This window comes from Phyllostomus hastatus, unplaced genomic scaffold (genome assembly GCF_019186645.2).
Source record: "Phyllostomus hastatus isolate PE091 unplaced genomic scaffold, TTU_PhHast_1.1 phas_scaffold_182, whole genome shotgun sequence".
Classification (NCBI taxonomy): domain Eukaryota; kingdom Metazoa; phylum Chordata; class Mammalia; order Chiroptera; family Phyllostomidae; genus Phyllostomus; species Phyllostomus hastatus.
In genome coordinates, this window is record NW_025334013.1 from 958,985 (window position 1) to 985,982 (window position 26,998).

General features: G+C 71.4%; 2 protein-coding genes across 2 annotated transcripts; both read right to left on the reverse strand.

Moving 5' to 3' along the window:
• Window positions 1-1,396: 1,396 nt before the first annotated feature.
• PANK4 (pantothenate kinase 4 (inactive)) lies at window positions 1,397-14,019 on the reverse strand. Its single transcript, XM_045859691.1, has 19 exons — window positions 13,864-14,019; window positions 10,571-10,653; window positions 9,964-10,178; window positions 9,329-9,512; window positions 8,915-9,007; window positions 8,477-8,630; window positions 8,194-8,375; window positions 7,816-7,897; window positions 7,150-7,250; window positions 6,395-6,550; window positions 5,719-5,831; window positions 5,357-5,444; window positions 3,977-4,128; window positions 3,550-3,605; window positions 3,320-3,369; window positions 2,884-2,988; window positions 2,534-2,634; window positions 2,362-2,430; window positions 1,397-1,887 (listed from the first exon to the last, which is right to left on the reverse strand). The coding sequence occupies exons 1-19, from the start codon at window positions 13,985-13,987 to the stop codon at window positions 1,674-1,676; spliced, it is 2,322 nt and encodes a 773-aa protein (XP_045715647.1). The 5' UTR covers window positions 13,988-14,019; the 3' UTR covers window positions 1,397-1,673.
• A 2,114-nt stretch (window positions 14,020-16,133) lies between these two features.
• On the reverse strand, window positions 16,134-17,497 carry HES5 (hes family bHLH transcription factor 5). Its single transcript, XM_045859579.1, has 3 exons — window positions 17,401-17,497; window positions 17,152-17,317; window positions 16,134-17,066 (listed from the first exon to the last, which is right to left on the reverse strand). Exons 1-3 carry the CDS (start codon window positions 17,452-17,454, stop codon window positions 16,810-16,812), a joined length of 477 nt encoding a protein of 158 aa, XP_045715535.1. The 5' UTR covers window positions 17,455-17,497; the 3' UTR covers window positions 16,134-16,809.
• Window positions 17,498-26,998: the final 9,501 nt, after the last annotated feature.

Genomic DNA, 26,998 nt, shown 5'->3' on the forward strand with positions numbered 1-26,998 from the left:
GGTCTGCCAGGGCCCGTGCTCTGCCTTCCCCCTGCCACGACCTCCGAGATGGGTGGCCAGTGACCTCCCCCCACAGGCAGTGGGCAGGGCCTGTCCAAGCAGTCACCGGACCCCTGGGGAGGCTGGACGCTCCCCTCACAGTGGCCCTCTGGGGGCTGCTCTGTTGACCGCGGCCAGGGCCAGGGTGTGTCACGGGGGTCTCCAGGAGCAGATGAGCTGGTCGGGGCCTGGGCTCAGTGTCCTGGTGCCCTCAAGGTGCTGCCCCCACAGGTCTCGGCCTGTCCAGCACTCTGCGTGGTGGTGGCGTGGCCCTCTCTTCAGAGCCGGGCCAGGGCAGCTGGTGGCTCTGGGGCCCTCCTGGACATCTGGGCTGGGCTCCCTCTGCACCCAGGGCCCCAGACCAGCCAGGCCAGTGCCCCTTCTCCAGCAGGGAGCAGAGGGCAGCCGGACAGGGAGCTGGAGGGGCTGCACAGGCAGCTGGAGCCCATTGGGGTGCAGGCTGTGGGGCAGGGGCTGGCCAGCTGCTGGGTGGGCCGGCCTGGGCTTCCCACTGCCTGCGCCCCCTGGTGGCCGCCGGAGGGAGGGCTGGCCCGGCTCTGCTGCTGGAGCAGCTGCTGTGGGGTGTGGGTTGGTGAGGCAGCCACCTGCAGGCAGGGCCAGGGGTGCGGGGCAGCTGGGGCCTAACGGGCGGGCGACAGGGCCCTGATGGGCTGCAGGGCCAGCCGCTGCCCCATGCGGGTGTGGGAGGCAGGGGCGCCAGAGCAGGGGCCGGACCCGAGCAGAGCCCCCCAGGTGGCCGCTGGGTTGCTGGGTCTGCGGCACCGGGGTCCAGCGGCCCGGCAACACGGCGACCCCACGGGGGCTGCAGTGAGGAGTGAAGAGCGGCAGAAAGGGAGCACGCTCCGGCCCCGCAGGGGCTGCCAGGTGAGCTTGCCCTCGCGCCCTGCCCGGTCCAGTTCTGGGTCCTCCGGGGCCAGGGGTCCCGGGGGCCCCGCGCAGCTCGCAGTGCCCCAGCCAGCCCCCCTCCCCCGACTGAGCGGTGTGCACTGTCTGCTCGGCCCTGCAGCCCGGCCTCCGACGCGAGTCCTGCAGTGACAGCTTCTGCGGCTCCCTCTGCACCCCAAGGGGCACATCCGGCTTGGGGGGCAGCCCGGGGACCGCGGGCCCCCGCAACCCGGCGGCGCTCCCTGGCTGGGCCCTGGGGGCCCCCGCCCGCCACCGGCAGGGCCGAGGCGACAAAGCCCATGTGGTCCGATCGGCCCCAGCAGGAGCACCCTCTGTCCCCCGGGTGCCCCGTGCCAGGGGAGGGCGCAGCTCTCAGCTCCCCGGGGAGGGCGGCGGGGCCCCCCGGCGAGCACCCAGCCCAGCACACAGCCCGGGTCTCGCCGCTGGAACTCTGTTTGGCGCGCGCCTCGGGCCGGCGAGTGCACATGTTTAATATACATATAAAAGGCTATTCAACAGTCAGATACATTCCTCTGCCGCCGGTCCCCGGGGCGGGCCGGGCCTCCCGCCCCAGCACGCGGCAGTGCTGCAGGAAGGAGCCCGCGGCCGGGGCCGGGCCACGCCGGGGCGCATGGCCCGAGTCGCAGCGGCTCGACGACGACGACGACGACGACCCTCTGACGCGAGGGTGCGCCCGGTGACGGCGGCGCGGCCCGCGGGTCGGGGCCTCACTCGGCCGGGACTTCGTACTTGAAGATGACGCTGAAGAGCCGGCCGCCCAGCCGCTCGGCCAGCCAGGCGTTCTTGATGACGGCCAGCTTCAGGCACTCGCAGCGCAGCGCCGCCTCGTAGTTGGTGTGCACGGCGCGGCCCATGCCCTCGATGACCACCAGGTCCGTGCCGCGCTCCCGCACCAGCGAGGCCAGCCCCTCGTCCAGGCGGCTTCGGGGAGAAGAGGGCAGTGAGCGCGCTCGGGCGGCCCCCGGGGGCAGAGACCCCGCCCTCCGGGCCCCGCGGGCTTGAGTCCACAGCCGAGCAGAGGCCGCGTCCCCCCCGCGAGCAGGCGGCCGGCTCTGAACATGGGGCCTGGGTGGCCCCGCGGGGGCCTGTTCCCCTCGTGGGACCCCCTCCCTCCACCCCAGTGGGCACCAGTGGGCCTGGCAAGGGGCTCGGGCGGACCCTGGGGCCAGCGGCCGCGGTACCTCCCGGGAGACCAGCACGCAGTGACACCAGAGCGACAGACGTGCCGTCTGAGGAGGCTCGTGGGGGTGGCCCCCACCAGCTCCAGCCAGGCGGCGGGGGTGGCTGCCCCTCCCACCCCAGAGGAGCCAGACCCCGCTCTCGATGCCCTGACGGGGCCCGGGGAAGGAGGGCTGACTGCACCGGGGGGCTGGGGGGCGGAGAGGCCGCAGGTACCTGAGGTCCAGGCACGGGGAGCTGGCTCCCGTCTGCATCAGCAGCAGCCTCTCCTCCCGGAGCGCCGCACTGCGGGAGGGGGGGTGGGGCCGTGAGGCGGCGAGGGTTTCCCGCCGCGCCTCCCCACTCCCCCACCTGGGCCCCCCCACCCCGGGCCCCCCGCCACGCTTACTGGACCACGGAGTCCATGGCCGCGATGTGCTCCGCCACGATGAGGGACTCGCTGTAGGTCACGTCGTTCAGCGCGGGCCCCGAGTTGCACGCCAGGATGACCTGCGGCAGACGACCGGGCTTTTGAGGGGCCGGGGCCGCCGCCCAGCCACCCGGAGCTGCAGGGGGCGCGCGGCCCTGGACACCCGCCGCTGTGCGGCAGCCTGGACGCAGATGGCCCGGAGCCCGGGACCAGGCCGGCCGGGCCGCCCGCCCGCGCAACGCACCTACCTGCCGCGCCCCGGGGAGCGGCGCCAACCCCACGGGAGCAGAGGAGCCGGGCAAGGGTCCCGCGAGCAGCCCCTCACTCACCTCGGTCCCTCTAGACAGAAGCGCCCTGACAAAGGGGAAGACTCCCAAAATCACGTCTACTCCACTGTTATCTGCGAAAATTAAGGCACATTTGTGAGGGGGCCCCTGCAAGACAAAACCAGGGCGTCCGGTCGGGAGCGGGCGCGGCCAGGCGGCTCGCACCCCCTGCCTGCCGTGCCCCCCGCCGCAGCGCTGGGGCCGGGCTGGCCCAGGCTCCTTCTGGAGCTGCCAGCCCAGACGTCCGCTGAGCCGAGGCCAGCGGGCCCCCTCGGTCCCCACAGGAGCGGGGTTCGGGGCGGGGCGTGGTCACCCTAGCCTGGCAGCCAGAGTGCTGGCGAGGCTCTCTGGGGGCCTAGGGCACCCCTCCCTCCCGGGGCCCTGCCCCCGGCCAGGTCCTGAGCGCATGGCCCCGGGGCCGAGGCCGGGAGCCGCCTACCTTCAGTCTCCGGAGCCAGCGGTCATAGCAGTCCACCAGCCAGGGCCGCTCTGAGGACACGGGGACACAGGCGTGGGGTCAGCAGTGCCCGAGGCGGGGCGCCCTCCCCCACCCTCGCACCCCAGGACGCCGGTCCCCGCCTGCCCCCAGCATGGGTGGGGGAGAGCAAGCTGCCCCTGCCCCCCACCTCCTGCCTGAGCCCAGTCCCGGGGGGCCGCCTGGCGCCCTACCTTCCAGCTTCCTTTTCGCCTCCGTGAACCCGAAGTGGGGGTCGGACTCCAGGACGCTGCGCAGGGGGGAGAGGACGGTGTCACCAAACCCCAGAACCTCGGCCACAGGCCCGCAGGGGGGTGGGGGGGGCGCTGCCTCATTCCAGACACCGAGGGCCATGCCTTCCCCACGCCACGTGGGGGCCACCAGCTTGGACACTCAGCTCGGGACACCACAGCCCTCGCCCGGCAGGCGTCACACTGGGGACGGGCACAGCCGCCTCCACTCCGAGGGCGCTCGGGCCCCCAGACCCCAAGGAGCAGCGCGCCCACCGGGGCCCGGGGCCCCTCACCCGCTGGCTGGGGGTGGGGCTGCTGCCGGGAGCGAGGGAGCAGGACGGGGGGCGCCGGGGGGGGGCGCACAGGGGGCGGGGCTGTGAGCACCTACTCGGAGACGGCCTTGGCCCCCCAGTCGAAGACGTTCCCGGCCAGCAGCCCCGTCACCAGGGCCAGCTGCCGCTCCTCCCAGCCCAGCGCGTCCAGGGCGCCGACCACCCGCTGGAAGCACCGCAGGGCCGCGCCGTTCTCCTTCTGCTTCACCTGCCGGGACGCGGGCCGCACCGTGAGGGCCGAGGGCTGCGCCGCCCCCGCCGCCCCCACCGCCCGCCACGAGCCACGCTGGGGGCAGGACGCTCGGGCCAGGCCCTGGCTGGGGGGGGGGGGGCGCCCAGGGAACTGGGCTCCGGCCCGAGGCCAGCTTCAGTCAGGGCGTGTGGCTGGGCTGTGGGCCAGGGCCCACCCGGGAGCGTGCGAGGCAGCTGGTCGACGTTCCTGTCACCCATCAGCGTCTCTCCCCGTACCCCTCCCTCCCCGTCTCTGAAAGTAACACCTCCCGGGCCGGTGGAGCTCCGGGGATTGAGCGCGGGCTGCGAATGAAAGCATCGTGGGTTCGATTCCCAGTCAGGGCACATGCCTGGGTTGCAGGCCACGGCCCCCAGCAACCGCACATTGATGTCTCTCTCTCTCTCTCTCTCTCTCTCTTTCTCCCTCTCCTCCCTCTCTGGAAGTAAATAAAATCTTAAAAACAAAATAAAAATAAAAAGAAACTCTTAAGCCAGGGCCGGCCGGGTCAAAGGGCCGCTGCTGCCCCTCACAGCACCGGTGGGACTGGGGCTGCGGCACAGACACCCGGCGCATCTGACCCGCGCGGGGGCTGGGCCCCACGGGACCGGCCGGGGGAGGGGGGGGTGCTGCCCTGGCTGGGAGAGCCTGCAAGCAGGCCTGCGGGCCCCCGGCCCGACCGGGGGAACCGCTGAGCCCCGGGGCCCGGACCCTGCCTGCGGCCCCCACACCGGGCCTCCTGGCCAGAGCGGCCCCTCCAGGCTCCGGGCGGCCGGTCCTCCCGGGACCAGGACTGGGTCCAGAGCACCGGCTGTGAGGCGCCCTGCGGCCTCCGGGGGCGGGGCGTTCCCACGAGGCAGCACTGGCCCAGAGCCGGTCCCCCGGGCAGGCTGCATCCCCTGTCAAACCCCGGGCGGCCCGCCCCAAACCCCCAGTCCTGTCACTCAAGAAAATCCCCTCTGGCCACAGCCCCACCCCGACTGGCCTCTGAGCAGAATCCCCGGGAGACTCCTCTGCCCGGGGTCTCCACGGGGCCTCGACCCCCAGCTCCTCTGTGGGTGCTGACAACCACGGGGCCACACGGGGCCCTCAGGGGTCGGACCCACTGGCTCTGGGATGCGGCCCGTGACCGGCGTCGGCAGTGGGGCTCGCCCAGGCAGGAGGCCGGTGTCCTGCACCCCGGGTCCCCGCGGGAGGGCGCACGCACCTTGGAGTAGGGGTCCGGGAAGTTGAACTCGTTCAGACAGTGCTCCCTCGTGTCCAGCAGGCTGCGCACGGTCAGCGTCCCGTAAGCGCTGGGGACGGAGCCGGGCGGGGGCGGCTGAGCGGGTGGGCTTGCTGTCTGGTGTCAGTGGTGCCGCCCCCTCTGCCCCCGGGGAAGCCCTCACAGCGCCCACCTGGGCGCTGAGCAGCGGAGGTGAGCACCCTGGGGTGTGCGTGTGCAGACACGTGCGCCAGGGCGTCCCGGGAACTCCAGGGGTGGCCTCGGCGCCCACCCAGGGGTGCTGCCGGCACCCTGCTTGCCACCCCCCCCCCCCGTGGTCGCCCTGGGGGCGGGCGGGCACTCACAACGGCTGGTGGCGCAGGGTCTGCAGCTTTTCCCAGTACTTGTGGCGGAACTTCTCCGCCCTCTCGGCCGCGTCCACGGAGCCCGGCTGGCTGGCCACGGCACGCTTCACCACCTGCCGGGCAGGGGGTCAGCGAGGCCCGGGCGGCGCCCCGCACGCACGCACGCACGCACACGCACACACACGCACGCCCCCGGGAGGCGTCGGCGGAAGCCACTGCGACAGGCTCGTCCGCCCGCTGGGTCCGTCTGCCGGGCCCTTCTCCACGCCGGGAGGACGGGGTCGCAGCTCCCCTGACCCCAGGCTCAGACCCCGTCATCCGCTTCGAGCCACCGCCTCTGCCCCAGGAGGCCGGGGGCCGTCCGCAGAGCCCACGTGGGGTCCAGAGCGGGGGCGGGGAGCCCCCCACCGAAAGACCACGGGGGCCTCTCAGGGGCTTAGGGCTGGATGTTCCCACGGGGCTCCGCAGCTGCATGGCGGCCTGGCGCCTGTGCTTCCTGCAGAGGCCGCACCCCGCTGTCCCCCGTCCCGGCTCACTGTCCCGACCCCCCCCCCCCCAGGAGCCGCGCTGCGGCCGGGACACAAGAGTCAGCCTCCCAGCCGGCCGGCCTCCCAGAGACCCCCCCTTCCAAGGGCGGCGAGCAGGGAGGGCCCTCGGGCGCGGCGCGGGCCCTCACCCCGTCCAGGGCCTCCTCGAAGCAGGTGAGCCAGTACTTGCGGGCCTGGGCGTCGTCAGTCAGGTCGACCGTGTCGGGCACGTAGGAGGACGGGTCCCGGAGCAGTGGCAGGTTCACCAGCGGCCTCTCCAGCCGGTCCATCTCCAGCAGGTCGAACTGGGGGCCAGAGGCAGGTGGGCGCGTCTGCTGCGGTTCTCCCCAAACGTGGCGCGAGCCTCGTCCAGCGTGGGAGCCGGCACCGTCTCGGAGCCCCACCCCAGGGAGCCCCGACTCGGCCCGCGGCACCCAGCCGTCCCGTCCGAGGGCCCAGCACAGAAGCCCAGACCCCGAGCCTGCGCCCAGGCGAGCTCAGGGCCTCGCCCGCCCACACCAGCACGCTCTGTCCGCGTGGTGCCGGGTGGCCCCGGGCCCCGGCCCGGCCTCGCTCACCGCTCCCCGGGTTACAAGGGATGTGCCCTTGGGGACCTGTGGCCGGCGCCCCCACACCACGGGACAGACACGGCCCATGGCACAGACCGAGGTGGGGGCCTTCCACGCTCTCTGCACACCCAGAGGCTGGGCTGCAGGTCCCCAGGGAGCCTGCCCAATGTTCCGGAAACACGACCGGACTGAATGAGGTGGCGAGGGAAGCCAGACGCCACGTCTCCTTTCTGCCCCACAGTCTGCGCCAGGACGCGGCGCCATGGCAGCCACAGAAGGGAACCAAGCCGCGGGCGCCCCGCGCGGGACCCAGACCGGCCCGACCCTGTACTCACGGTGCCGCTCCTCGCCCGCTGCGTGGGGCAGAGCTCGGGGGACCCGCTCATCAGCCCGGAGCTGCCTGCGTAGTTCTCTCCCCAGCTGTACTGGTTCGGGTCTGGAGACGAGAGCCCGCTGTCGGCCGGGGGCGCCCGGGCAGGGACGAGCCGCCCGAGGGCCCCAGCCACGCTCGGCAGCCAGGGGTCGGCTCTGTGATATCGTTTCTCCCGGGCAGTGAACCCACGAAACGGCCGTTTGGGCCTCTTGCAGTTTCCCAGGAACTGCCCCCGGCCCGTCCCCAACAACAGGCGTGTGGGCTCCTGCGTCCGCCCCTCGGCCTTTCCCGGAAGCGCAGGCCGGGCCAGGCGGGGAGGCTGCACTCGGCCGGCAGCAACGCGGACACAGCTGTGGCCCTGGCGCGGCGCCCATGCTGCACACAGGAGCCCACGCCGGCGCGCGCGGCCCACGCCTGCCCTCACCGGCCCATTCCTACCGCCCCTGGGCAGGGCACAGCCAAGGGCGGGCCTGGCAGACTGGACCAAGGCCACCCCGTGCGCCTCGGGGCCGCTGTGTCCAAAGGGGGAAGTGAGGGGAGCGGGCTAGACCCGTGAGTGTTCAGGACGCACCATGGTCCCCCCTGCCACCCCTGCCCCCCCTCCCGGGCCCCAGCCTCGGCCACTCACTGTCCTGCTCGGCACCCTTCAGAAAGGCCCCGATGGCTCCCAGGTAGCCCTCATGCCGCAGGAACAGCGCCTGGACCTCCCCCTGTGGCGACAGGACCGTGGCTGAAGCGGCCTCGCCCCACGCACGGCCGGGGATGCCGGGCTTTAGCACCCCAGCAGGCAGCCCCTCACGAGCCTGCCGTGTGGTGACGGGGCGACGGCGAGGGCTCCCCGCTGCCCGGACTCAGACACCGCCCTGAGCCACGGCGCAGGGCGCCGGGCCCTCACTGGAGGGTGGTGCAGGGGCTCACGGCCCACCTCCGCGCCCCTCGCCCCTCCGGCGCCGGCTGGACGCCGAGGGCCCACCCCGGAGTGTGGGCGGGGCAGAGCGCCGGTCACCTTGGAGAAGAAGTTGATGCTGTAGGTGATGGTGCGCATGGTGACGGGGTGGCCGCGGATGAAGAAGCCGCCGAAGTACACCCGGTCCAGGCCGTGCAGCTTCGCGTAGAGGCAGGCGAGCTGCCCGATGTCGTTGCTGATCATGTGCAGCAGGCTCTTGGCCATGTCCTCCTGGGAGAACTCTGGGGGGACACGGGGACCGGGCAGCTGCCGGGCGGGAGCCGTGCACGCGGCAGCGGGCGGGCAGACGGGGGTGGGGGGGCAAGCCGGGAGGGGGCGGTACCTTGGTCGGCGGTGGCCGACTTCCCGAAGCTGCTGGCGATGAGGTTGCCGCTGAGCCCCAGGGTCTGGTGGGCCCCGCCGTAGATGTCCTGCACCAGCATGTCCACGTTGGCGTGCTGGCCCCGGGAGGCCAGGTGCAGCAGCTCGTCGAACTTCTGCGGGGACAAGCGGGCGGGGGGAGCGGAGGCGTCGGGAGCGGCGGGGCCCGTCCCTGACGCCAAGCCTGCGGAGGGGAGAGCCGGGCACCACTCGGCAGACACGCAGCCGGGCTGGGCTCTGGCAGGCAGGAGGCCCGCCCTCCAGGGACCGCAGAGTCAGGACGGGGGCCCAGGGCGGAGCCCTGGGAGCCCCTTTCCCGGCAGGCCTCGCGCGCAGACCCCCGCCCCTCAGACCCCCCGCCCGGAGGAGACCGAGGGCGTGTCCCACCGCCGCTGGGTACCTTCGTCTTGGTGAGCAGGGCCCCGAGCCCCCAGAAGGTGCCGCCCCCGATGGAGCTGCCGCCAACCCACTCGAACCGGTCCTCGGTCTCCACCTGGGGGCGGGAGGCAGGTGCGCTGGCTGCGGGCCCTGCCGCCACTCGGCAGGTCCCCCCCGGGGATGCAGCGGCCGGCTCGGGCGCGCCCCCGGACACGCCCGACCACGCTCCCGAAGGCCGTGCCTGAGCAGGCTGGCCAGGTGCTGCGGCTGGACGCCGGGGCCCGCTCTCCATAGAGAGCGTGCAGGGTGCCTGGCGAGCCTCTGGCTGGGGCGGTGGGGGGGCCGGGCCCGCCCCGTTCAGACGCACGGTGGGCGGGGTCGGGTGGGCGGGGTCGGGCCCTTGCCGGCTGCCCCGCCCCAGGAAGCCCCGCCTCACCTTCACGATGGAGACGCCCGAGCCGATGTTGACGAGGAGGTACGGGAAGATGTGGGGGTGGTTCGTCTGGAAGCGGAACTCGGGCTCGGCGTCCTTCTGGTAGGCGAAGGCCTCGTGCGGGATGTTCTTCAGCACGAAGTTGCAGCCCTTGATCAGGCACGTCATCACGTCCTCCTTGTCGACCCTGCGGGGCGGGGCCGCACTGAGACGGCAGGGCCGGGGCGGGGGGCCCGCGGGGCGCCCTGGACACACTGCCCACTGCCCCGCCCGGCCAGGACAGGGACCAGGGTCGCTGAGCCACCTACAGCCCAGGCCCCCCACACACACAGATGGGGGGCGGGGCTGCAGCCTTGGGACCCCTGCCCAGCAGGGCTGGGACCGGGGCCCACGGGCAGGTGCCTCCTCAGGACCCGTTTCCTGCCTTGCCCCTTCCCAGTTACCTGCCTACTTGGATCCCCCTGCAGCCTGGCCCCGAGCCCGGCCCCAGGGCCCCCCAAAGCCTCACCACGGTTGTGGGACACCAGGAACCCCCAGGGCGGGCGGGGTGCAGGGGCTGGGTCTCTTCCCAGCCCAAGCCTGACCCCCAGAGCCGAGGCCGGCGGCCCCACGCCCTGGGGCCTGGGGCCCCCACTTACTTCAGCCGCAGCTTCTCTTCGATGAGGTCCTTGAACTTGTAGGCCCCGCCCCCGGTCGCCTGGATGACCTTGGTCTCCGTGTTGACGAGGTGGTCTTTGATGAAGTCCAGGCACGCCTCGATGTAGGTGTTCTCGAACTTGACGAAGTGCAGCCGTGCGGTGACCTCCTCCTGCACGGAGATCTCGTAGGGCGACTCACGGTCCTGCTCCGCGTCCTGGGGTCAAAGGGACGGCGGGTCAGCGCACGGGACGGGGAGACGCCGGGAGGAGGCCGTCGGGCCGCGCCGCCCAGCAGTGCTGACCATTCTTGTCGTCCCCGGGACAGGCGGCAGGTCCCCGGGCGGGGAAGGAGTGCTTCCCAGTGGCGGAGGTGCTCTGGCCCGGAGGGAGTTTGAGGGCTGGGGGGAGAGGGGGCTAGGGGGGCGGTAGGGGTAGCAGCACCAGAAACCGTGCAGACCTGAGCTGGCGTGGGGGGGCGGGGGCGCGGCACAGGGACAGCAACCAGGAGACGAGGCGGGGTCCAGGCCCGGACCACAGGCTGGCGGCGCCTCTGGCCTCCCCCGGGCCGAGCCCGGAGCCCACCACCCCGGACATGCGGGAGGCTCACCTGGCCCGAGAGGTCGAAGGACCGCACCCTGGCCACCTTGTGCTGGACCGTGGAGTAGTAGGCCAGCTTGGTCAGCGAGCCCCCTGCGGGCGAGACACAGACGCTGACCTGAGCGGCAGGGCGGGCAGGGCCGGGACACAGCCCTCCTGCCCCGGACTCAGGGCGTGGGCCGAGGCGTCCACTGCCCCTGGACCTCAGAGACCCTGCGGGCACCAGGCAGAGGAGGAGTGGGCTCCAGGGCCACACGCTCTGCCGTGTCCCCGCCCAGTCCCCGAGCCGCCAGGCTGCCCGCCACCTGGCGCACTGTGCCCCGGGGAGGAAGGGCGACCTCGGCGCTCGTTAGCGGTTCGGGGAAACTCTGTTTCAAACCCTGACCCTGGAAGTGACCCGAAGAAAAAGGCTGACGGACCCACTGGCTTCACTGCACAGCACACGCCGACCACCCCGAGTGCGGGGCGCGGCAGTGGGAGCTGCCCCCACCCAGGCCGGCCAAGGCCTCGGGCCCGCGGGCAGCAGGCCTGCCCTCCACGGGCCGCTGAGCGCAGCAAGGTCCTGTGCACACGGCCAGGCCCCGGGACACGGCTGGAGGCCAGGCGGAAAGGACGCCCTCCCGGAGCTTCCTGCCCGAGGCCGAGCTCTGGCCAGCACAGCGGGGCTGGCGGGGCTGGCCAGGGGGCGCCCACAGGGCTCCAGGTGCAGCAGCAGCAGCCGTGACGGCCCGCGGGCGGCAGACAGGAGGGGAGGTGTCCCGCTCAGCGCCACCACGTGACCCTGAAACAGAGGGTTTCTGGCGGACCCAACGAGGCGAGGCAGACGCCGTCGTTACGAGGCGAGGAAGGTGGGAGCAGCTTTCTGACAGCTGTTTGCGAGCAGGAAGCACGCAAGTCAGCAGACAGACCCGGGGACGCCAAGGTCCTCGCGGCCGTGTTCTCCACGGTCACAGGACTCACACCACCCTCCCTGCCTGAGCTGCTGCCCGGCAGTGTGGCCGCAGCGCTGGCTCCGCCAGGACTGCCTCCCGGGGGCCAGGGCTCAAGTGGGGACCAGGTCGCCCGGGGCGGAGGGGGCTCTGGGAGCCTTGGGGGAGCAGGAGCTCAGCTGTCCTCGGTGTCCCCTGCCCTGCCGGGGGCCGTCACGCCGACCAGCACGGGCACCGCCTTGCACTCCCCAGGCCTTCCTGCCGCGGGAGACTGGACCTGCCCGTGGCTTTGCTTCAGCCCGAGCCAGCGCCTCTCCCCAGACCACTGCCCTCCCGGCCACCTCTCCCACCTGCCCTTCCCTGCCAGGACCAAGGGGGCTGCACAGCACAGCACAACACAGCACAGCGTGCGTCACCGCCCAGCAGGCCCTGCCCCTTCACCTGAGAGACCCTCCGGCTGTCTGTCCGGGACGTGTGCACAGGTGAACACCCTGGTGCCCCGCTGCCCTGGGTGCAAGGGCTGGCCGAGAGCACGGGGCCCTGGGCTTTCCCGGTGGAGAGGTGCGGGCAGGGGCCGAGCAGACAGACAGCCCGCCTGCGAGCCAAACTGCGGATGGACACTCGGACCAGGGGACTCTCGGACTGACTGACAAACAAGGCCCGTCCTCACCGACAATGACACATCTTGGAGAGCCAGGCATGGGACCCGGACTGGAGGGAAATCCCCGAGGGAGGAAATCAACACTGACCCTGAAAATATCGCTTCGTGGGTCCTGTACCCAGGAGCCCCACCTGGGCCTGGCCTGGGACAGCAGGCTGCCCAGGCCTCTGGAGACACTCCTTCCCCTGGGGGGCATGGGCGGGGTGGGGTGGGGGTGCACTGAAGCTCCAAGGCAGGCCCCGTGGTGAGCGCACTTCCAGCTGCGTTTCTGAAACTCGGAAGGCTGACTCGTTCCCTCGGAGCAGAACCGCCAGGGGAGGGAGGCAGAGCAAAGTCCGGGCCTCGGAGCTAACTCCCCCTGGCCTGCTGTCGGGCCTCAGCGTGGCTGAGGGGGGCTGGCCGGAGCCGACGGAGAGATCTAGTCGTGGACGGCACTCTGGCCTGGGCCCCCACGCCCACCATCTTCAGCCCGCCTCTGGGTGGGCACCACATCCTGCCAGGTTTCCTCCCGCGGATCTTCCGGCCTGACCTGCGCTGACCACCCTCCCCCACCTGGCCTCCAGCCATCTCGCACCTGCCACCGGGCCAGTCCCCGGCCCCTTGGGAGCCCACCCTGGTTTGCAAGGTGGGAGCTCTGGCCCCAGCCTGGTTTCCACTCATCGCTCCCCACTTCCCCGGAGGCCACCCTCCCCCAGGCCCGAGACTCGATCTCCAAGAATGGGGCTGTGGCGAATGCACTAAAATGCAAAGGGCTCCCCAAGAAACCAGCTGGCCCTACTCGATGGCCCACCTTCTCTGGGAGAGAAGGCTCAGCCCAGCAACTACCGGGGGGGCAGCCACGGGTCAGGCGCAGTGCGGGTGCTGGGGCGGACCGCGGACACTGCCCGCTCAGAGGTGGACGGTCACAGACACGGCTCAGGCAGGAGCCCAGATCCCGCCGAGGAGGAGGTGCAGAGCCGCTGCGGCCGCCACGCCCGGCCTCCCGCAGGGAGGCTGTCCCCAGGAAGGTCTCCGCGCTGGTTCGCGGGCAGAGCAGCAGCGCGGCCGACTGACTGCTGGCTGCCTACCAGCTAGGTGACCTCTCCTCCTTCGTGTCCTCATCTGTGACAGCGGGCTTCGGGGAGGGCGTCCGGGGACCGGGCCGGGCCTGGGAGCGGCGGGGAGACGAGAGCGGTCCCTGGGGGCTCCCCAGCAGGCCGCCGGAGACCTGGGGGCTTTGACCGGAGGCTAGCAGAGGTTCCGAGGTCCCACGTACGTCCAGGCCCTCGAAACTCCCGCCAAAAGGCCACCGTCAAGAGAGCATGGACTGCTGGGCTGGGCTCCGGGAGGCGGCCGGGGGTTCCTGCGGCCACTGCTGGGGCTGCGGACCGTGTGCATCTCGGCCCCGGACATCGGGCCCCCGACCAGTCGCAGCCTGGACGGCTACCCCAGCGGCCCGAGAGGCCCCACGGCGCAGCAGACCCTCCCCAGGCGGGACTACGAGGCCCGGCCTGCCCTGCTCCCGCCGCGCGGCGCCTGCCGGGAGCTGTAGTCCGGCCTGCACGAAGAGCGTGCGCGCCGGCGGCCCGCGGACTACGAAGCCCGTCAGGCCCTGCGCGCCGGCGGCCCGCGCCCCGCCCTTCGTCCTTGCCACCGCCCCCGGCCCGCCGACCTCGCCGCCCGCGCCCACGCCCGCGGCGCGCCGCCCGGCTCCCCGCGCCCGCCAGCGACTACCGATGTCTATGGCGAAGCGCTTGGCGTTCTCCAGGTTACGGAAGATCTCGTCGGGGGGCAGCGTGATGCTCTTGTCCAGGCTGTCCCCGCTGCTCCCGCTGCCTCTCACTCCACACTCCGCCATTTTGAATGTGCCCGGCCAGCCTCATCAGCCATGGAGATATATGCGCATATATTTGACTGATAAACGCCTCCCGCGCATAGATTATGCTAATGAGCCGCCCTGGCCGGCCCCGCCCCGCCCGCCTACGTGGTCTGGGCGGCTGGAGGACTCCGGCCCGCCCGGAAGGGAAGCACAAAACCTCTGCGCGGTTGTCTGGCGCTGTGCACTGTGTCTTTGTTCTTTCGCGGAGCTGGCCAGGTGCTGACCCCAAGTGCTCCGAGGTGGGGCAGAGAGGCCACCTGGGGCTTGCAGACCACCGGAGACCTGCCTCTTTCCCCCAGTGCAGCTGTAAGCCTGGCCCCTGCAGGGGAGGGAAGGCGCGTGTGAGCCCATCGCCTGAGTCTCCAGGGATGCCGGGTGTCGGTGCCAAAAGTCCCGTACCAGGCGGGGAGCTGGGGACCCTGCTCTCCAGGCGACCCTAGTCCAGGGAGGGAGATGCACCTGCAGCTGGGGAAGAGGTTCGCCTTGGTGGCCAGTTCTCAGAGCGCTCAGGGGAGCCTGCCTGGAGGAAGCTGCCTTCTGGCAAGGAGGGGAACCTGAGGGAGTTTGCAAGGAACAAACAGGCCGAGGAAGCCCCCAAAGCGGCAGCAGCGACTCCTGGGGCGTTCGCCTGGAAGCCCTCACTGCCTTGGGTACCCTCAAGGGATGGGTCCCTTTGAGAGGCACTGGGTGCTTTGGGAAGGAACCCAGCTTTGGAAGTGGACAGGGCACCTGCCTCCCGGGTGACCCGAGGCTGGTAACGTGTTTCTCGGGACCTCAGCCACCTCCCGAGCCCCCTTCCAGACACCTGCGGGAGCAGAGGTCCGAGAGCCGCACGGAGAACTCCGGGGCGATTCACAGGAGGGGCTGGTGCCAGGGCATCAGGCAGGGGGTGGCAGCCTGGAAGGCCCTTTCCAAGGGGGTGGGTGTGCATGCTGCTCTTCGGCGGGGACTGGGGTGCAAGGGTGCAGAGGGTCCACTCCCAAGAGGTTCTCAGGCATCCAGGACCCTGGACAGTGGAACGCCTGTGGGCCCGCCTGGCCAGGAGGCACACGCCACCCCACTGGTTGGTGTGCCCGCCCCACACGCATCACACGCTTGGGGTGGAGGAAGCGGCTCCCTGTCCCCTGCTCACCACTCCCAGGGGCTCTGCTCAGCTTCATCCCCGAGGCCCCTGGCAGGCACTGGGCTGGCCTGGAGGGGGCGCCGTGGGACACTCCCTCACAGGGCAGATGGACGGGGACAGAACACAAGTGCTGGGCAGGAAGGAGGGAGGGCCAGCTGGGCCCCGCGTCTCTGAAAACAGTGCCTCTTGGCCCCACATCCAGCCCCACACCCACTCCCCGTGGGGGGGGGGCGGGGCCTTGCCCCTTGACCAACCCAGGTGCCTCTGGACTCTTGCAGACTCCACACCCTGCCGCCTGCCCCAAAATAGGTGCCCTTTCCGCAGCAGGGGACGGCCCTTGGCAGGTTCATCGCCAGCTTGGCCTGTTCCAGCCCTGGCGCGTGGTCAGCCCGCAGGGAGGGCCAGGAAGCCGCCGCTGGGCCAGCCCAGCAGGCGCCCCCCGGGGACACGTCCAGGGTCGGGTGCCTGGCCGGCCGTGTGGGCTCCGGGGGGGGGTGGTGTCAGGGTCTCTCAGCGTCTCCTCCCGTGTGCGGGGCCCAGCTCGCCCCTTCTGTTGCAGCAGCAGCAGCAGCCCCAGTGCAGGCTGTGGCCTTTGGGTCCCCTCCGCCCGGCAGAGCTGCTCACTCCGCTTCCACCCCGCCGGCAGGGAGCCAGTGAGAGGCCCGGGGCAGAAATCCAGGTCTCGGGCGTGTCCCCCTCTCCTGCACACGGGGTGCCTCGGGCTGCAAGGCTGCCTCCCCTCCCCCCCTCCCCACACTTCCCTCCCTCCCGGCCCCTGCCCTGCCTCCCCTGTGTGTGTAGGGGTGCAGCCAGGCAACGGGGCTGTGCAGACCAGCCCCTCCTCCCTGTCTCCCGGCCCGCACCCAGCCCTGTCTTCCCTTGCCCCGAGGGCCCCGCCCACGGGGGCGCACAGGACACTGCCACCTCCCCTTCCCCCCGCAGCCCCGCACGCCTGGTGGCCGCCGGGGACACCTGTGAGGCACAAGACACGGACGGCAGAGGACCGACAAGTCAGGTTTTATTGGAAGTCCGCAGAGCAGCCCCGTGGCTCCCACAGGACCGAGTTCAGATCCTGAGTACACAGTCAGGCCCGAGCGCGCCCACCCACACAGAGGGGTCCTTTAAGGGTCACGGCGGCGCCCCCCCGCCCTCCCCCACAGCCCGCTGTGAGCCCTGAGCAGACGGCCACGCGCCCGCAGCGGCGCCGCGTGGCCCTCCCGCGCCCGTCCAGGCTGACGCTCTCTCCTATGAGGATGCACCTTGAGTTCCGCCTTCACAAAAGGCAAATGCGCCGCGGCGGGCACGCCCGCGCCCCAGGCCCGCCGGCCCGGCGGCAGCGGGCCCTGAGGAAAGTCCTCTACCAGCAGGGGGCCGAGCCCCTGACGCCTACGAATGTCATAGAACCCCGGGCAGCGGGGACTTCCCAGAAGTCGCTTGCTGAAATGCAAACACGGAACAACCCCATGGGGTCGGACGCTCGGCAGAAGGTGGGCCCCGACTGTCCTAAAAGACAAGGACTCTGCACGCACATTCTTTGAGAATGACCCTACCGCTGGCCCGCCAGCCTGGAGCGAGCCTTGGAGAGGAGGGGCCGTCCCAGTCCCAGGTGGCGCGGACGGACGGACGGGCAGGCTCTTCCGCTCTGGTCCCGGGGCTGCAGCCCGCACCTCCCGCCGAGTCACCAGGGCCGCCAGAGGCCGCAGGAGGGCTGGTGTGCGGCGGCGGCGTTGGCCTTGGCCGGGGTGGGCGCCGGCGCCTTGGGTTCCTTGGTCGGCGCGCCGGGCGCGGCCGGCGGCCGCTGGAAGTGGTAGAGAAGCTTCATCTGCGTGTCGCTGGCCGCGTGCAGCGTCAGGAACTGCACGGCCTCCTGCAGGCACCACGAGTAACCCTCGCTGTAGTCCTGGTGCAGGTTCTTGGGGCCGGCGGCGGCGAAGGCTGTGGGGAGACGCGGCGGTGAGTGCGGCGGGGCGCGCGGCGGGGGCGGGCGGGGCGCGGCGCGGCCGAGGGCAGGCGGGCTCACCTTTGCTGTGCTTCAGGTAGCTGACAGCCATCTCCAGGATGTCGGCCTTCTCCAGCTTGGAGTTGGGCTGGTGCCGCGCGAACTCCTGCTCCAGCAGCAGCTTCAGCTGCTCGATGCTGCTGTTGATGCGGTCGCGCCGCATCTTCTCCACCACGGGCTTCCGCAGCTGCGGGGGCAGGGGCGTCAGGAGGGCCGCCGGAGGGCGGCGCGGGGGGCGCGGGGGCGGCGCGCGGCGGGTTGCGCACTTACTCGGTTTTTCTCTTTGGGGCTGAGCAGCTCCACAGCCACGGTGCTAGGGGCCATGCCTGAGCGGAGAGAGGCGGTCGGCGAGCAGGGAGCGGCGGGCGGCCAGGCGCGTCCGAGCCGCGCTGACCCGCCCTTATATAGGCGCGGGCGGCGGGCCGGCGCCTGGGGCCCGGGCGCCGCGGCCGTTCCCACACTCGGCGGCCAATGGGGGCGCGGGCCGCACAAAGGCGCCGGCCCATTAGCGCACGCTAAATTGCCTGTGAATGGGCGCGGGCACAATGGGCGCTCCCCGAGGAGCAGGTGGGCCGCGCGGCACAATGTCCAGGCTGTGGGAACGCGCTCGCCCTCATTAGCACCCCGGGCCTGACGCCGGGAGCCCCGCGCCTCAATACGCTGCCTTTTCCCAGGCTGCGGGACCGGGGGGGGGGGGGCAGGAAGGAGCGACCCCTCCCCTCCCCTCCCCCCTCTCTGCTGCTGGCTGGCAGAGGCCACTAGCACGGAGGAGGGAAGAGCTTTAGGATGAGCGAATGCCGTGGCTCCCAGGGCGCTGGGCACCGTCCCTCACAGGGACCGGCTGTCGCCCCAGGGAGGGGGCGAGGCCACACTTCTGCACAGGCGCCTCCCTCTCCCCCGCGCACAGGTGGACGAGGGTCGCACACTCTCAGGGTCGCACCTGCCGGCCTCTGTGGCAAGTCCCCAGGATGGTGCCCGGGACACATGACTTCTCCAGAGCTGGAGTGTGGGCGGTCGTACCCCCCCCCCCGCCCACAGCTGGGCTTGGGGAGCTTTGCAGAGACGGCTGGAGGCAGTCCTGTGGGGCACTGCACCCCAGGGAGCAGCTGGGCAGGCACAGGCGTCTGGGGTGCTGCCAGCCAGCCAGCAGGTGCCCCTGAGGCCCACCCCCAGCACCCCCTGCAGGGGATCTGACCCTGGTGGTCCACGGAGCAGTGGAGGGCACCAGTGCGTGGTCACCGCTCATGCGTGTCCAACTGGGTGGGCACTTGTACGGCTTGCTCTCCGAGGACATTCTGAGGGCAGAGGTGTCGGGTGGCAGGTGTGTGGGTCAGAGCAGGGCAGGCCCGGGGCCTGCAGGGGTGCAGTGCCAGCTCCGACGGGCCCCCTGGGGACCCAATGGGAAAGCTGATAATCCTGGTGCCCGGCCAGCCCAGGGTCCGTGGCTGCTTTGGGCCCCAGCCCCCCCTGGGCCCCCAGGAGAGGGCCTGCTGGTGGCTCCTCTCTGCTGGAACAGTCCCGTCCTCTCATTCTGCAGCCGGGAGCCCAGTTGTCCTGTAGGGAATGAGGGAGGGGCAGGTGGACGCAGGCAGGGAGGGCCAAGGGGCAGCTGGGTCCCCAGGGCAGGAGTGGCCGCTGGCAGCAGGGCACGGTCACCAGACCTGAAGTCCAGGAGCAGGGTCCCCGGATGGCAGCCCGCCTGAGTGGGGCTGGGGCCTCGGAGCCTCAACAACGGTGCAGGCGCACCCTCCCCCCCGCCCTGGTCTCGGCGGCAGCCCGCAGCTGTGAGCACGAGTCCGCCGCCGCCGCACACAAGGAGCCTTCGGTCACCCGGCGAAGGGCCTGTCCGGGACGCAGGCAGGGTGGTGCCGGGGCGGCCAGGGCAGGCTTGGCTGGCAGACAGCACCGCGTGACCCCACAGGCCCGCTGGTCCCCCGCTGGGATGCGTGGGGGAGCAGTTCCCGGGGCGGAACCTTCAGGTGGCTGTGGAGGGGGCGGACAGGAACAGGCAGCCCCTGTTCACCCTCTGGTACCTGGCCCGCCCTCTCCTCCCCCACCTACACCTCTCCTGAAGGGGCCCAGTCCCCGGTGGGCGGGCGGTGGGAGGCAGGTGGCCCCGAGCACTGAGTGGGGGCCCTCCTGCTGGCCCGTGGCCCTGGTCTGAGGCTGCAGGCTCAGCCCTCTGCTCCGCAGCCCCGGGCGCCCACGGTGGCCCGCCCCGTCGGCGTGGGCCGGCGGCCGTGGGAATGCAGGGATGACGAGGGAGCCGAGTTTGCAGCCAAAGCGGGGCTGGTGTCAGGTGTGTCCCTGGGGTTGGGCTGGGGTGGGGGCAGGACGACCCTGTTGGCCGTGTCCCTGTGGCCCACGCCCCGCCAGCAGGGGCCCGGCACCCAGGAGGTGCCCAGCCAAGGGCTGAGGGAACTAAGGAACACGGGCCAGCCCCAAGCCCGCTTGGGCCCCAGCCACAGCCCCCACCAACCAGAAGCAGCCAGAGCCCACATGTGGCCAGACTGCCCGGCTGCAGGCAGGGGGTGCCCGCGGCAGCACCCGGGTGGGGCCCTCCACCCCCACCCACCCCGATCCCCAGCCTCGGGGAGGGCAGTTGGCTGGGACCCGTGTCCCGTCCCGGCCCCCCTTCCAAGCTAGCTCCCGGCCCAAAGGAGACACGTGCCAGGAGTCTCGGCCCAGCCCCCACTGGGCCCCAAGTGCTCGCCCACCCGCCATGGCCGGGGTGGTCGCCAAGGCGAGGGTGGGCCTCGGGCTGCCTTCTCCCTCCCTCTTCTACCCGTCCCCCCGCCCCCCGCCCCCACTGCAGCAGCTTTGATCCGATTTGCGGCGGTGGGAAACATGAAATGAACGCCGGTGAGTCCCGGCCCGGCTGGCTCCCGCCCCGAGTGCAGGCCAGATGGCAGCTCGGGCCTCCGAGGCACACGCCTGGCCTTTGTGGGCCGTTTAACACTGTGAATGGGGCTGAAGTGTGGGAAAGTCGCGGGGCTCCTGGCTCACGCCTCCAAGGTGAGTGGCTGTGCGGCGGGGGAGGGGCGGCTGAGGGGCAGGGGAGGGGGAGGGGGAGGGAGATGGGGAGGGAGCGAGGGCTGAAGGGCTGCTCCAGCCTGACGGGCTTTGCACACAAGCCCCCGGGATGCTGGGGGGACCGGATGCTCTGCCTGGCTGCCCCTGGCAGCTGGGGAGGGGTCCTTCCCCCAGCTGAGGCTCTGAGGATGGGGGGCGCTTTTCCTGCCCGTCCCCCCCCAAGCCCAGGAGGCCTGAGAGTCCAGCCGGGTGGAGTGGGGTGTCCAGAGTGAACGTGCCCCTAGAAACGGCCACGGGGGCGTCACTGTGCTAGAAGCCAGGTATCTAGGACCAGGGCCCATCTCTGCACAACAGGCCCCCCACACACCTCCCCACCCAGGCCGGCTGCAAAGCGCAGCATTTGTTCCGCATGCCCAGGAGGGGTTTGGGGTTGCACGGGGTATGGCTGCCGTGGACGTGGTGCAGAGGTCCCTCAGACTTTACACATGGCCATGGCCGGTGGGGCTCAGCGGATTGAGCACTGGCCTGTGAACCAAACGGTCACCAGTTCGATTCCCAGTCAGGGCACATGTCTGGGTTGAGGGCCAGGTCCCCAGTAGGGGACATGCAAGAGGCAGCCATGCATTGATGTTTCTCTCTCTCTCTTTCTCTCTCCCTTCCTTTCTCTAAAAATAAATAAATAAAATTTTTTTAAAAAATTAAACATGGAGTGACCACGGGACCCAGCCATCCCACTGTGGGGCGGGTCCCCAGAGCAGTTGAAAGCAGGGGCGAAGAAAGGGGTGTGCCCCCGCGTGCACAGTGGCACTGTTCACAATCGCCAAGAGCGTGGCAACAGCCCAGTGTCCGTGGGGGACAGACACACACGAGGTGGTCCAGCCACATGGGGAACATTGCTCAGCCTTAGAAGGAAGCAAGCTGTGACACGCGCTACAACGTGGACGGACCCGGAGGACGTCACGCCGTGTGACATGTGCCAGACACAGAAGGACAGACTATGTGCCTCCACTCTCAGGGGGGTCCCCAGAGGACTCAGACCCACAGACACAGAGCAGACGGTGGTGTGGGGGCTGGGGGGGTGGGGAGTGTGTCCTGGGGACAGAGGTGCCGTTCGGGAGGACGGAAGGCTCTGGAGACGGGGGTGGTGGCGGCTGCACGACAGTGGGAGTGTGTGTAATGCCCCCCGGGACTAGCCACACACCCTCTCCCCAGACAGGCGACCCCAGCCCCTGGCTGCTGTTGGCACGGCGACTCCCCAGGACCCTGTGGCAGGACTGGTCTGAAGGGGACACGGCCGCGCCCAGCCCGCCTCTGCCCAGGCCCCTCCCAGGCCTGGGCCGAGATTCTCTGGAAAAGCTGTGCCCTCAGCAGGGTCCTCGGAAGCACTGGCTGCCCCCCGTTTGGGTGCTCTGGTTGCCAGGGAGTTTCCAGCACAGGCTGTGAGGGGTGGGCAGGGCGGGGAGGGCCAGGGGCCGGGCTGGCCTCCTGGGGAAGATGGGACAGGGACGACCCACAGTGGCGTACTGCCCAAGTCCAGGGCCACCCGAGGGACGCCGGACTGCGAGAGGCACAGGGACAGGCACTGCCTGAGGCTGTCCGGCAGCTCGGCCCTTGCGGGGGCCACCACATGCGGTGCCGTCCCCTCTGGGCCTCCAGCGCCTCCCGGCAGGGCCCCAGGCTGACCCGCCCCCGGCCAGGCCGCCGCTGCGGCCTCTGAGCCCTCGCCCAGGCTGCAGGGAGGTGAAGGGGCAAGGCTGGTCCACCTCCACGCCAGCCACGGGGGCCCTGGTGGCCTGGGTCCTGGGGGGCGGGGGATGGGCTGCTGGGACGCCTGGGGTGAGGGGGCCGGGTCTGTCCTGGGGCATTCGGGCAGCAGCGGGCTGGGGTGAGGGTCCCAGCGTGTGAGCACCTACTCAGACCAGGTGGGGGACCCACAGTCTGACTTCCCAGAGTGACCCCGAGAGGGGAATGTCCCTGTGCCCACGTGACGGACAGGAACCGGAGGGCCACAGAGCAGAGGTGACTTGCCCGGGGCGGTGCGGGCTCGGACGGCTGGCGCCGTGAGAAGGGTGAAGGTGGTGAGGAGGACGGCGGACTTTTGTGAGCATTCGTGAGGCACGAGGCACGCACCCTGGTGTGGGATGGAGGACGAAGTCCTCCCGGAGCGGTGGCGTTTATTGTCCCGGGTCCCTGACAGCCCCCGCCGCGGCGAGGCCGCCGAGGCCACAGGGAGGTGGGTGAGGGCTGGAGTTTGAACTTGGGTCGGAGGTGGCCTTTCTCCTTCGGGAGCAGCCGGAGGGAGGTGGGCTGGGGGCAGGGGAGGGGTGTGCTGAGCCCAGGCGGGGGCCCCGGGGGCCCCGTGAGGGGGTGCACGGCGCCCCTGGGTCCCCAGGAGGGCTGGGGCGCCTGGGGAGGGGCGGCTGCTTCTCCCCAGCAGGCGCAAACCCAGGCAGCCGGCAGGGAGGGCACGGAGGTGGTCGAGCCGAGCTGCGGGCGGGGCTGGCCTGGGACGGGGCGGCGGGTGTGGCGCCCTTCCGGGCTGCCTCTCCTGCGGCGACGGGGACCAGAGTGTGGGAAAGGCGGCCGCTCACCTCCCCCCGTGGGGGTGCTGGGGGCGGCCCACGGAGGCCAGGAGGAGCCCCGGCCTCCACCCCCAGCCCAGCTTCAGCCTTAGCTCCCTGCACCCCCTCAACCAGACCTGGGGCTCGTGTACCTCCCTCCGCCCCACTGCGGGGCCCTGTCCCCGGCGGCAGCACCTGGGCTGAGGGGGGGCGGAGGCCTGAGGGCAGACATTGGGGCTGTGGGGACCCCGACATGCGGGAGGGAATCTGGGGTGCAGATGGAGCCCTCTGTGGAGTCCTGTTGAAGACGGGCCCCACCCCGACCGGGACGCTCTCCTGACATTGGCCAGGGAGGTGGGGGTGACGCCCCAAATGCCGACAGTCTTGGGGGGACGCATTTAGTTAGTTGGCCTCATGTCTGTATTTCCCCGATTTTCCTGGGCTTCGGCACACTGACGTTTCTTCAGAAGGGCACTGGATTTGGGGGATGCAGGGGAGTTGGGGCAGCCACGGCAGACCTCCTGGGGGAGGGGATGCCCAAGGACAGAGAGGGGGAGTGTCCCCAGAGCAGAGAGGACCTCGGGGTGCAGGCCTGGCGGCGAGCTGGAGCGGGCGCCTGGGTTCCGAGTCGTGCTGGAGGCGGTTCCCTGCGTGTATGCTCACGGATGGGTGCCCATGTGTGTGCCTGCGTGTGCCCATGCGTGTGCAGCTGCACGCTTGCAGCCTCGAGTGTGCCCTCAGCTCCGAGGGCCCCGTGTGCTGCCCCTGCAGGCGACCTCGTCGAGGCGGCCCTGCCTGCCGCCCGGTGGTCCGGCCCCCCTGCCCCTGCCCCGGGGCCTGCACCGCACTGGGCCCCTTCCAGGAGCAGGTGGGGCCCGGCCCCGGGGTGGGTGGGCCGGGAAAGGTCCTACAGCAGCCCCCGACCGTGCTGCCCGGGGTGGGGGCGGGGACGGGGGCCAGTCCCTGCCCAGTGGCACACTGTGACCCCTCCGGGCTGCCAGCCACACTCAGGCAGGACACATCCACCCCGTTTCACAGGTGACGAGACTGCCATACGCAGGAGGGAAGCAACTTTCCCACAGGCCCGTGGCCTCTGCCCAGGGTCCCCGCTGGTCAGTCAGCAGCAGAGCCGGAAGGGGCCTGGGGGCTTGGGGGTGGGGGGCCTCAGTGCTGGACCAGCCCCCCTCCTCCCCAGGGTTATGCTGGACTCCGCAGGGTGGGTGGGGGGGGCGGTTCCCTCAGAGCCAGACGGAGGCCCTAAGGAAAGACCTCACAGGCCGCGGCAGTGCAGGGGCCAGGTCCTTCCCCGACCCCGCCTGGTGACCTCTCGACAGTGGCCAGGCTGCAGGGAGCTGGCCGCCACCCTCCCCCCAGGGCAGCTGGGCCTGGCCGTCCGCGTGCTGCTGGGCGGGTGCTCCTGCCGGCAAACGGACCCCTCTCAGCCCGGGCACACCGGTGCCCTGGGGGTCTGCCCGTCAGTCTTCACAAAAGCTTCCCGCTTCCGGAGGGTCCCCCACGTGAGGGCGGGGTGGGCGGGGCGCCTGGGGGCGGGGCCTGGGTCTCCAGGTGGGACTCTGCCTGCCTCCCTGGAGGTGGGGGCTGCCCCCTTCACTCGGGCTAAAGGAAGCCCGGGGTCCGTGAGTGCCATGAGCTCTGGCCTCTGGGGTCTCGGGTGGTCACCACCGGCCCGGCCCGGGGCACAGAGGAGGACACGGAGGCTGTGAGAGGGGAGGGCAGGCCCAGGGCCCCCGTCAGCCAGACAGACGGGGGTGGGGGTCCTCCAGCTCCCCCTCCCCACCGTCAGGGGAAGCGGAGGCCTGAGCCCAGGGCGGGAGGTGGGGCAGTTTCGCCTCCTGCACCCACCTCCTCTCCACCCGCCCAGTCAACTCCTGCCTCAGTTTCCCCTCCGGCACCCTGAGGCCCAGAGCCCCCTGCCCGGGGGTCAGCCTCTCGGCTCCCAAAGGGCAGCTGCTCTGTGTTCCCCGGGCTGAGGGCCCCACGACCACCTCCCGGGGTCTCCTCAGACCCATCTGAGGTGCGGCGGTTCCCAGACCCCCCTCTAATTTTCAGGGACGCTGTCCAGAGCTACCACCCACACACACAGTGTCGCCCCGCTGCGTTGGGCTGGGTGGCGCGGGACCTCCCCTGCCCCCACCCCGGCACACGGCGGGCGGGGCTGGCACGGGCGGGACACAGCTGGACCCTTGGAGTTTCCCCTCTGAGCAGGCGCCCCACAGGGAGGCGGGGGTGGGGGGGAGGCAGGCCGTTGGGTGCGGTGGCAAGGGGCAGTCGGGGCGGAGGCTGGGCTCTGCCCTCCCTTTCTGTCGGACACGTGCTGAGCCTCTCTGTGCCTGAGTCCACCTGTGTGAGATGGGACTTTTCTGCCAAGGTCACCTTACGGAGGGACTGGCTCCGGGTGGTGGAGGTGGCAGAGAGTGGCCGGAGAGCAGCTGGGTCGTTGCCGAGAAGAGAGCAGAGCCCCCCCCCGCCGCCTGCTCCGCCCCGCCCAGAAGGGTCCCCACTGCGGGGCCGACTGCTCCGGGCCACCTGGGGTCCTCCCTGGAAGTGTGGCCGGTGGACTGAGTCAGGGAACAGGGCCCTGCACACACCCCCGTCTGCACCCCAACCTCTCCTTCCACCTGGGGGAGCCCCCAGGGCTCCCCACTCAGGAAGGGCTGTGTGTGCGCCCCCGAGGAGGCGCCAGCCGGGGTGCAGGTGCCCCCTTTTCCTGGCCGGCTGGCTGGGCCTCAGGTCACACTCCTGCTGACCCGTCTGATTCTGTGACTGGGGAGGGCCTGGCCCCTCCCCCAGAAGCTGCCCTTGGGGGGTCGCCCAGCCTGGGAGGGCAGCCTCACCCCTCACTGCTCACGAGGCCCTGGAGAGGGGCCATGCCCCCATCTCCTCGCCGCGGGGAGGCTCTGCCCTGGGACCCGGCTGCGGGGTATGGCGGGGTGCCCTCCAAAGTGGGGTGACCCAGGGGCCACATTCCCCCCTCACCACCCCCACCGGCTCCCGCGGAGTCCCCAGGCCGGACTGGGAAACCCGGCTTCTGTGGATCAAACCAGGCCCCACGTTCCCCGATGGGCAGGCAGCACCCCAGACTCCGGAGTAGCCGGGCACAGACCCTGGGCCAGGACGGCCCCGGCCCCCCAGCCTCGGTTTCTCCGGTGGGTGGGCTGGGCAGGGGGACGCGCAGCCTCACCCGCCCACGTGGCCGCGCCCCTCCCGCCCCAGCCCCACCCCGCCCGCGAGGCGGGGCAGGTCCGGGTCGCCCCCGGAGCTGGTTAAAAACCCCGCGGTGTCAGAGAGCAGCCCGTTCCCAACCTCTGAGGGCAGGCGGGCCCTTTATCGCTCTATTATAGCGCGGAGCCAGATGGTCTTTTGGGAGGCGCCCCCCCCCCGCGCGCCCCCCGCGGCCGCCCGCATTCATTCAGAGGCAGAGCCCGGCACTAACGCCGCGGGGCCCAGGCACGCTTCCACGGCCCCCCTGCGCCCAGCGTGGGAACGGCCAGTGCGCGGCCACAGCCCCGCCTCGGGGCGCTCCTCCCCGCCCCCCCGCGAGTCTGCCCACCGGGTGGCCTCTCCGAGCCTCAGTTTCCTTATCTGTAAACCGGGGGCAGGCCAGTGCCCCCTGCTGGGTGTGAGGGATCGGCGGGCCGCTCCGCGCGCCCCACAACGGCTCTCACGTTTTCAAAGGGCTGAAACAAACGTGCGAGGAAGAAGAATCTTTTGTGATTTCATCGTGGAAGCGCGATGAAACTCCGACGTCGGCGCCCACAAACGTTAATGCGAGGCGACGGGAACACAGCCCCGCTTGCTCCCTGCGGGGGGCGGGGGGGGCTGCTTCCTGACGGGAGGCAGAGCCGGATGGGGGCGCCGCGGCCTGCGATCCGAAAACACCCTAAAATGTTTGCTGTCGGGCTCTTTCCGGAGAACGCTTCCCCGCTGCAGCCTGGGGGGGTGGGGGGAGAGCGGGCTCTGTGAGCTGTGTGAGCTGCCGCCCTAACCGCCCCCCCCCGCCCCTGCCGCCCCAGGGCCTTGCCCACCCACCCTTCTCAGCTGGGGCTACTGGGGGGGCAAACAGGCCCACGTGCGCCCAAGGCCAAGCGGCCTGCGGGGGCTGAGCCCAGGCTGCGCTCCGGGGTTAGGACAGATGGATGGGGCGGCTGCCCCTCCCCCAGAAGGGTGGTCGCCGAACCGAACCCCGTGCTGGCCACCTGTGCTTCTCCCAGGGCCCAGGGGGCCTCCCCTTCCGCGCCGTCAGGGCCCGCGCC